Here is an 11,098-nt window from a genome sequence, read left to right as displayed (position 1 = left end):
AGTTCCAGATCTGAACCAACAACGTCCACACATAGGTAGGTATTTAAAAGTCCAATACTTGTTTGTTAACTGATGTGAAGATGGAATATTATCATAAAAATAAAACAACTTTATGAATCCAAACTTTACAGTCCAAAGCGACTGCTTTTTTATAAAGGGAAATCATACGTAGTTTACTCTAACAATTATTAATGGTCAACAACAGAACAAAATAATTATACTTCTTACTCTGGCAGAAATGTTATCACCCTATGTCTGTAAAGTTATACCGGTTTATTATTATTACTATTATTATAAGTATCCAGAATTTGGCAGCTTAACTTAGATTGACAAGTTGATTTTTCTTTTGAATTCGCATGACAAAGCTATCATTACCTGTTTAGCCAAATTTATTTTTCTTGCCTTTAAGTTAAAGGAGACTCAGCTTTAATTATGATGCTTATGTTCTGGATAAAAACAAACAAACAACAAAAAACAATTATTTGTTTGTAGGTGTGCGGACCATTGCTCGGTGGATGAAACCCCCCAGCCGTTGTTTCAAAGTCGCTTCAGACTACAAGGGAATCATCGACGCAAAAGTTCCGGCAAAGGAGAATTCCGTGAGGAAGTTGAGCGACGACTCTCATTTCTATTCGGCGAGGGCCCGCTATGCACTTGAACTGGCATCTTTAGTTCAATGACCAGGCTGTCGTCTACTCCGTGGACAAAAAGAACAAGGTAAAAGTGGGCCAGCAAACCTTGGCAGTGGATCGTCGTCTGAAGATTAGGAAATTCTTCCCGACCCAGGATGCACCAAACTACCTGGATCACGACTTTCCGACTCCAGGCTACAATCTTGTCCCGTCGGGGTATTTGCGGATGGAGCCGTCATCGCTTAAGACCAAAGACCACTTGGGCAGAGAGCAATTCGTGTAAGTATGTTCAATTAATTTTTGATCACCTCAAGATGACGAAAGTGATCCTGGTGTTTGTGTGTGATGCCTCCATCTAACTGCCGAGAGCTGCAGGGATTGCGCAATCACGGTTTGGCGGGAAACTTGGTTGAGGGTGTGCACGTGCACATACGTGGGCCCTGTGCACAGAGATACGTTTATTGCGTTATTTAAAGTGTGTATTAGCATCCTATGAAACCAAGTGTCCCTAAAAGACACCCGTAGTGGTATTTTTACTCCTAGTGAAAATGGCCTCAATCTTCTTTTAAACAAAAATAACGCCACTCGACTTAGTGGACATTTTCTTTTTTGCAGTACAAAATTAATTTTCAAATGGGAAAATTTTTTGTTTTAATTTGGTTTAAAAAACCAAGTCATTAAAAAAAAGGGAATTGTTTTGTGGATTGCGATTCTGAACTGCAGAAAAATAGCACTCCGTGGCTATACGTCATCCACCTGGCTGGTTTCCTTGTCCACTTGAAATAATTATAGGTATGTTTCGCTTTCTCTTTGCAGTTTACCACAGAAGGACCAGGCCACCATTGTTCTTCGGAGCCCTCACTCGCCATGCAACATTGCCACTCATATGAATGACATCGTCCGACTGGCGTTGAAGGATGAAGTGAAGAACGGCAAATCGCTGCTGGTCTTGCTCGTCGACGGTGGAGCCGATTTCAATGTTAACCATACGGTCAATGAGTTCTATTACGGGCGCCTCTTCCGGGAGTGCAACCTAGATGCATTGATTGTGACGTCATACTGTCCAGGAGAGTCTGCCTTGAACCCGATTGAACGCGTCTGGTCACCATGCACCCAGGCCTTAACATCGGTCTACCTACCAGCAACTCTTGAAGGAGAGAGTCGCCCACCATGTGCTCAGAGTACGTTGCCACCAGAACAACGGAGAGCAAAAGAGCACCGTGTCTTCAACAACGCCATGGGGCTAATCAAGGAGCGGTATTGGGCGCACATCACATACGCTGGCAAGTGCATTGACACTTTAGTACAGAAGAGTGGTGCTCCAGAAGAACCATACTCTGTCGATGAGTACGCGACCGTACACGCAGCCATCTCGGGCTCTGCAAAAGCGCTCAAACAGGAAACTGCCCTCTACAAAAAATGTATGCGTTCTCTATGCGTCATCTGGATCGCAGAATAGGGATGTCGATTTTTGCAAAGTGTACTCGTGCTGACTGTGAACATTGTTCAGCTCATCCTCCTACTGCCATGGAAATGGTGGAAGCTGTGAAAGGCTTTCCGTCCCCGACACCATCCGTTGACTTTCCCGGACATTTCATGTCGATGATTGAAGCATTGGTAGCTCCTCGCGAACCAAACTGCGAACACCTTCCTAAGTTTCAAGAAAAGGGTCTAGGCAGATGTCAGATTGACGGATGCAAGTATGTTTTTACAAGTTTGGCAGACCAAACGGATCATCGGCGCAAAGTTCACCCATCAAGATGATTCAAACCAAATCCATAATCTCTTATGACTGACCAAAATACATTTATACCTATAGATATGCCTGCTGAGTTCCCAACCTTTTATTATCAATCAATTTAATACTATCAACTTTTATTTATTCATTCAATTATTGTTCAAGTTTCAAATACAAGAATTAAACCGTTTTAAAATGTGTATGCTAGCTCCCGTTCATGATTTAGCTTGCCGAAAATAATATACCCCAGACCACTTCCCGTCGTCTCACAGATAAAAAATAATACCATGACCGAGGCAGAATGATTGACACTTCGCTTGTTGTTGGCAATGCCGGTTTAATCTGCTGAAATAAGTACAAAACAGAGTCCTTAGTACGCCGCTGAGCCAGCGGCAAACATCTGAGAATGCTGGTCAGACGGAAGTTCCAAACTTGGCAAGAAAAACCACAAGCAGTCAGTGTTCTTTAAAACTTAAGTTTGAATAGAAGCAACATGTTTCGTTACGAATCATAGGCCCCTACATTTTCGTAAATAATATTACTCAATGCCATTCTTGATGTTTAATAATATAGTTCATACAAAATTTGACTTGCGTTTTGATTTGTTATTAATAATATATTTTAATACGTTTATTAATAGTTTACTTTTTGTTGTTACGTTTAACGACGTACATACTTTACGAATTGTTTTTCTATTTACCTTTATGTACATTTATAATGAAACAAAAAACTAAATAAATGCCATATGGGAAAAGTCCCAAACAGTGGTGAATTATTTTAAAACTGCAACTCGTCTATGTCCAAATTAATCAGTGCCGTTAATACAATTTTATGTAGAAAATTATTATCTTGTAAGGATAAAAAATGAGAACAAAGTGCTGTAAAAATAAAGAGAAAAAGAGAGACACTTTCAAACTTAATGATAGTTATATTATATTATAAAACTTTTTCCACACAAGTTTGATAACGTCTGGATGGTGACAGAGCAATACTTTGGCAAGCGAATACCGAAGAATGTTGGTCGTTCTCGCCGAAGCGCACTACTCTTTATCAGTAGGTGTGGTTGGCCGTTGCCGCATAATTTTTTATGAGGTTTCATTCGCGGAATTACCCGGTTGGCTAATTTATTCTTCCAAATAGACACTCGCCTAGTTTTCCCTTGACGCCCTTGCACGTCTTGTGGAATATGGAATCGGACGTGTTTTTTTTAGTATTCCGACAACAATTTAGTCGGTACTTTAAACAAACGCAAGTACCAACTAAATTGTTGTCAATAACAGGCCTACTGTTTAACTTTGATCGTTATGTCCGCGGCCGTTTTAACTGGCATTTGGCAAGCCGGCCAAAGGTCGAACCTGGCCCGGCTCTGCACGTACACTGTTTTTGTTTTTTCTCTTGTTCTCCCGCCACGCACCACGGTGCGTTCAACTGCGATCACTTGCAGGTACCTGCGACTGCCTGCTGCGCACTCACCGTGACTAATCCTTTTGTTGCTTTTGTGATACATTTATCCTTTGTCCGAAATTCCTGTGGAGCCAGATAGGGCACTCGTGAGCAGGCCGCAATTTCGGGTAAACAAAAGGAGGGTTCTGGAGCAGGAACTCGCAGGGGAACGACTCTTGTATTATTGATCTCTCGCCTTAAACTAACGCAGTCCTCCCTGGCATAGTGAACAAATCACGAATGAAGGGTCTGTATGATGACCAAAGTAATGGCCAAAATGGGCTAGATGGCCACCATGGGAACACTAGAACCCCTGTCCCGCAACATGATTTCAAGTGATATAGCACGGAGGGAATCAATGTGACCGGGGGAACTAGCCATGCATTCTCCTTTGACCAATCTTGGGCAAAAGCGTCCACGGCTAAAGCGCCGGGATTCCAGAATCTTGAGAAAAAACGAGGCAGTGTCGAAGTGTAGTAAGTAGCAAAACAGTCTACCATGAGGGGGCCCCACCTAGTGTTGATATGCTCAAAAACCACTGCTGAAAGACCCCAGTCATCTATGTCTACCAACTTGCTTATGAAATCTGCTTGATCGTTGAGTGAACGTGGGATCCAATCTACCTCTAAGTGGACTCGGTTCTTCAAACAAAAACCGAAGATGTTAAAGGCTAAGTCCTGGAGATGAGGTTTCATGCTCCCGGTTTCGATGGTCTTAGCCGCCGCCTGATTATCTGTGAAAATCTTGACTCGTGAATTTGAGATGACGGGCAAAAAGGATGAATCGCAAATAAAATGGTTTCCTACTCACGCCAGGTTGAACTCTGGTCCATATCTACAGGGGTCAAGTTTTTGTGGGCCATGAGATTGTCATTGCACATTATAGCACCTGAACCCGCGGAACAGCGTCTGTGCAAATTATCTTGTTGACCTTAGGAGAAAGAAACACAGTTCGATTATTCAAGCTTGACACATTTTCTTGCCAGAAGGTAATTTCCTTCAAGCAATGCACATCGGGGGTGATTAATGAGTCTTCGTCTTTGACCAGAGCAATCAGAGACTGACAGTTACGAGTCATCAATCTAGTGACATTACCTATGACGGGTGACAGGGAGATGATTTGGCCAACAAAGGAATGAAGATCCCTTACTTTGCAAACAGGTGATTGAAGTAGTGAGAGGATGGAGGTATGGAGTTTGTTTATCCTACGATCCAAAACTTTGAGGGTACCCAACTGCAAATCCCAAATTATACCCAACCACACGATGGATGATGTGGGGTGCCAAGTGCTTTCGCTAATATTGTAAATAAAACCAGCGTTCATTAGATCAGACCTCACGCGAACGGAGACTTCATTGGCTAGAGTTTGGTGTGAGTCGGGAGAAAGGTTTGACCTGGAACAATGACAAAACCGTCGTCCAGGTACAAGACGATAAAGATGCCACAGGAGCGCCAATGGGAAACCAGGGGTTTTAGGATTTTAGTGAAAATCAAGGGGGCAGAGGACAGACCAAATGGCAAAACTGTTAATTGAAAAAACCTCTGAACACCGACTTCAAGTCAAAGGAAAACAGCAAGGCATCGGGTTGAAAATATTGCATTGCAATTTTCCAATCATCAATCTTAAAGTGATCCTTCTGAACGTAATGGTTAAACTGACTTAAATCCAAAATTAAACGCTTCTTACTATTGGCCTGGCATACTACCACAAGGGGGCTAGTGACACTAGAGGGGGAACAAGTCTCTTTAATCTTATTGGAAGCTAGGAGTTCCGAAATGGAATCCGTGACAAAGGAGTGGTGCCGAAGGGCTGATACATTGTTAGGCAAAAACATTGGAGGTGGATCCTCTAAGAGCCAAATTTTAAAACCTTTGTTAATAATGGACATGATCAAGTTTGAAGCACCTATGCCTGACAAGAATTCGCTATGTGCCTTTAGTCTACCCTTGACTGGAACGGTGTCATAAACCAAATTGTTAATGTGTTGATAACCACAAGGTACCTTTGGAACGTCCTTGAACTTGTCGCCAATGGGTTTAAGATTGAGAAGTGGTCGGGCCTCGGGACTATTTGGACACCTCGGTTGTTGTAGCGGCAATTGAGGGAAACAATGGTCGGTATGGCAGTTGAGCTTGCCCTGGGATGGTCATGCTGGCGTAACCCCCGAAGCAGGGGTTGACTCAGGGCCTTGTCCTCTGATGGGAGAAGCCATCGTTAGCTGCCGTGAAAGGACATTGTCTGCTCCAGTGTCCTGGCATACTACTGTTTCAAGGGTACAATCACTGTATGGGGTGGTGGTCTCTATATGCATATTCATTAGTTGGATCATGATATTGGAATGTGGATGAGAAACACATGTCTAAAGATTGGGTTGCTCTACAGTGTTTAGTGTAAGGATACTACATCCCTCCCCACCTTGAAATGGAACTTTCCTATGGGTGAAAGGTGACTGATACTTTAACAAGAGTACAATATATAAAAGTTTGAATAGTGAATAAACTTGTTAAAATCACATAAACTTACACCAGTTGAAGAAGAGTTATATTCAATGTAAAATATTGATTAATCTTATGACGTTTAGTGTCCATTGTTCAATATTCAAAAGTTGGTTGAATAACTTTTGGATTTTAGTAACTTCATGAGTCACCCATTACTACACTCCTTAATTTTTGTAAAGTTAGTGTTTCGATCATTAGTGTTGTTATTAACACGCTTATTAAGTTGTTCGTTGGTGTTGTTATCAACACGTTTATTAAGTTCTTCGTTGGTGTTGTTATTAACACGCTTGCCTATCGTTGTCGCTGTGGACACGCTTGTCCCTCGCTTGGTGTTGTTGTTAACACGCTTATTTAAATGTTTGTTGGTGCTGTCGGTGTCGTTGTTGACACGCTTGTCCCTTGGTGTTGTTGTTAACACGCTCTAGAGGATCTTGGTCTTGTTTGATTATTAGATGCTTGCTTGGTTTATTGTGTCTCACACATGTCTTGCTTATAGTACACATACAATGTAAGATATATACTTGTATAGGGGTGATGGTCTCTATATGCATAGTCATTAGTTGGATCATGATATTGGAATGTGGATGAGAAACACATGTCTATAGATGGGGTTACTTTATCAGTAGTGCAATGATACTACATATGTGTGACCTAGCAACACCAATGGTCTCGGAACCAAGACTACTTTTTCAGAAGTGGCAGGATGCAAGCCTTCTTAAAGGGTCTATGTAACTTTTGTAGGACAAAAAAACACAATTTCCACAGATTTACACTAAACTTACACAGTTTGAAGATAATGATAGTAGTATTTTCATGACATTGTTTTACTCATTTCTCAAAAACTACAGCACCTCAGTAAGTAAGATTTGAAGGGAAGCTTTCCACTATCATTATCTTCAAACCCTGTAAGTTTAATGTAAATCTATGGACAATTTGAAAAAGTACCCAAATCCTTAAAGATGATCAGGAAAATGACCAAAAGACAAAGATCTATTAATAATCTCTGTGAAGACTGGTAGCAATTCAGAATAACACTCCTTAAAAACAGATAATGGCAGAGGGTCCAGCTTGCAGGAGGTAACCAAACAAGATTTGATCATCTTCATCACTTCATTAGAAGTGACTACACGAAAAGTGGCGAATGATGAAGTGCAATGATCATGAATGTCAACGGAGATGGTTGAAGGATGATTATTATCAAATCTGCCATACAGTTTCTTAATTTTGTCTTCAAAGAAACTAGCAAAATTGTTGGCCAGATCAATAGATAGGATTGTCAAAACTTGGAAGCTTTTTCAAACATTTGGAGAAGAAAGCTTGTCAATAACACGGAACAGGCTTCGTTGGTTGCACTCGGATATTTGATGGCGACGATAATTAAATTTAGTATTGTTTATTAGGTCTCTGTATATAATACACTGTTCATTATACAACTCATCATGCACAGCAAGGCCAGATTTTATCCACTTTCGCTCACGACGACGTTTCACTTGCTTGGCTGCACGTAAAGTATCGCTATACCAAAGAGCATGAGGGCTTGTATTACAGTTTTTAGAATTTCAGGAGCAGCATGATTATCAATGATATCCTTAAGAACAGAATCGTATTGCAAAACAAGTTCATCCAAGTCGATGGCAGGATCCGTCATCAAAGAAGAGTTACAGATGTCAGATTTAAAAGAAGGCATATCAATTGAACGAAGTTTGCGAGTACATGTAAGTAATGTCTTAGTTGATGCCGTAGGGCGAGCAATATTAATTAGACACTTCACAGCAGGATGGTCAGCAGGAAGATCATGATGAGTTGAAACCGAAGAAATTCAATCATCAGTGACATTAGAAATCAGTAAATCCAGTGTATGTCCAGCGATATCAGTAGACAAAGTAACATTTTGTTGAATTGGAAGTCACAAAAAATAACAGTTTCATCCATATGAAAATTAAGTCACCTGACAAGAGAAAACTGCAGGGATTAGTGATGAGTGATTCAATTAGGCATCCAAACTCTTCAAGAAACATCGGAAATGTGAGATTATTTTTCTTGTTAGGTGGAGGTCGATAGATGATAAGAAGACGGAAAGATGACGAGATTGATGATAAAGTGAGCTCCATATGTTCAAAGGCTCTAAATTCATGATTTTTATGAGTTTTTATATCAATGAGGATGAGGCAGTTTGCTGATTCTCATGCTCATTCCTCTGGCCATTGTCTAGCCATTTAATTATAGACACATGATTTTTTTAAATTTTACCCGAGTTATTATTGTTATTATTTTGTATTTAATTATCACAGACATGTACACACCTCTTATTGCTGCTGCATCCAGTGTCCACGCCCAAAGTGTAGCGTCATGTGTAACAATTCTTCTTCAAAAAGGTGCAGATCCAAATATGCATGAAAGGTAAGAAATGTTTAAAAGTAAGGGTCATTCCGTGTCAAATCACCAAATGGGTTAAACCCTACCCTCTTCAAATTTGCTCAAATTTTTTAAAGCATTTTTTGGGGGGTAATAATGGCTCAACAAGCTCAAATTTCAAACTTCAGCTCCATCCAATAAACGTTTTTTGCGCAATGGCATGCTCTTGTTGATTTTGGTCAAAATGCGCCTGACCTCTGATATTCAAACGACCATAAATCGGTAACCTTCAGGTCAAATTGGTTGAAATTGGTGTTTTTGGAAAGGAAATTGCATAAGCTTTCCAAATCTGCCATTACTTTTTTTGTAGGAACATGTTTAGGTTTGATAACCTGTTGACCTATACTTTGACCTTGAATTTGACCTTTTGGATCACGTGATCTGGCAATGAACTTCGATGAAAATTTACCCCCATATGTTTTCTCCACAATATAAAAAAATTTTGCCTTGCATTCAAGCTCAACTCAAAGTTGCTGCAGCAGCTTGCTGTTTCTTTGTGGGTATGGTGCCCCGACCGCCAGCTTGGTGGTCGGGGCAACATACCCACGAAAAGCAGCAAGCTGCCATATCGATGGATGATGTCATCGTCAGCCAATCACCGTGCAGGAAAACCATGCTGTTTAATGGTTGAATTTTTTTGTAACGGGAGTTTTGGACTCCTGGTGGAAATAGCTGTATCCTGACTGGACTAGCTTAGATCCGGTCTGGCTTTTAACATTTCCGGGAAGAATATGAAATAGTTTATCCATATTATACTAATTGGGGACTGTTTCCGACATTCATAACGGGAAAATTTGCCGTGTTTTTGTGACTTGGTTTCTTTCTTTTTAAAGCCATTTTTTTACGTACAAGTTTCTCTTTTAAAAATTTGAGTTGATTTTTTTCATACAAAACGACAGATATGCTCTTCATTTCAATGTACTGCTACATTATGTCTGTCAATATTTTTCAGATAAGGCCGAAAAAGACTGAATTTCCGAAGCCTTTTGGACTAAATGTATATACAAACAGAGTTCACGCATAAAAAACCACACCAACCCCCACAGATAAAACCCGGCAAATACTCTTATAAATGCGGGTAGACTGTTTAGGTAAATTATTATTGGTCTGGAAAAAAGTTCACAAACGCAGTTTTAAGATGTACGTGTAGTGATGTTGCTTCTTTATTTTCTACACTTCACAAACTGGATTAATAAATCTGGAATAAGAAGGAATTTACAACCCACCCTCCTGGTATGCTGTGTAATAAAGAATCTACCCCCCCCCTTCCCGCCCCACCCACCCTCAATCCATTTTTCTGAAATGTCCTGCCCCTTTGTTTACAAGCATTACATACACCTCATTTGAGTGGTGGGAACCAATAAGAGCAACCATCATTTCAAGATTAGCAATGACAGAACTGGTATCGTTGTTTGCAAGTTGTTCGAAATTGAACAACTTTGTAGAGTCCAAATCATGGTGCATTTTATCATGACAGGCTGAAGTTTACACAAAGATTACAAACAAGTGGAATGTATTTTAGGACCAACCTTGTCAGTGTAAACAAATTGGGAGGGGGGGGGGGTTGCTTGTATGCTTTCTTACTAAAGATTTTCATGACTGATGCTTTTATGATAATCTGTGTTACCTGATGCTATCTATCTCTTACTGCTGAATACATCGGTCGTCTTCATAAAGTTTACACATGCAATGACATGGTTTTGGGGGAATGTCAATGAAGTTAAACATCTGTGCAGCCATGTTCACAGCCACGTTCTCAGCATCATGTGCTGCATCACCAGTAGACACAGGTCTAAGTGCTGCTTCAGCAGGGCGAAGGCAGCGCCATCTTCCTCTTGCACACGGTCACCATCATTATCAAACCATAAACAAAAAACAAATGAACATCATAAATTAATGTACCATGCCAAAAACATAAGTCTTAACGAACTGAAACATCTTTATAACATGATTATTTGAAGGAGTGCACTTTTAATATTTAAACTGTACTTTTCACCGAAAACAACATGCACTGCGGGCGGATGGAAGAACCCAAAGATACATCCATCCTGGGAGCCACGAAGACCATTCTCCTTGCATGGTTGCGTGAATGCTTGAGATGTGATTCATTGTTGTTCCCAGCTGAAAGCAGCCTATTACAGCCTATTACAGCTTTATTTGGAAGGAAAAAGCCGGTTTGATTTGAAGAACTATTTACTGAAAAGAAGTTTGAAACTCTAGCGGCATTACAAAGGAGTTGTTGCTTATATAGACAGCCCATTCCAAATGAACCAATGCACGAAAGTTCTATTCAGACACTCTTGTATAAACCTACCGCCCCCTCCTTCCGGTGCTGGTCTAAAACTAACCCAATAGGCAACCGACTACGTCTT

At 40.5% G+C, this 11,098-nt stretch overlaps 1 protein-coding gene across 1 annotated transcript; it reads left to right on the top strand.

Moving 5' to 3' along the window:
- Window positions 1-649: 649 nt before the first annotated feature.
- LOC117307468 lies at window positions 650-2,091 on the top strand. The gene is made up of 2 exons (XM_033792228.1): window positions 650-911; window positions 1,449-2,091. Exons 1-2 carry the CDS (start codon window positions 859-861, stop codon window positions 2,089-2,091), a joined length of 696 nt encoding a protein of 231 aa, XP_033648119.1. The 5' UTR covers window positions 650-858.
- The last annotated feature ends 9,007 nt before the right edge of the window (window positions 2,092-11,098 follow it).

Source organism: Asterias rubens, chromosome 2 (assembly GCF_902459465.1).
Source record: "Asterias rubens chromosome 2, eAstRub1.3, whole genome shotgun sequence".
NCBI classification, from domain to species: Eukaryota; Metazoa; Echinodermata; class Asteroidea; order Forcipulatida; family Asteriidae; genus Asterias; species Asterias rubens.
Note: the sequence above shows the minus strand (reverse complement) of the source record. Positions and strands in the feature narration are given on the sequence as shown.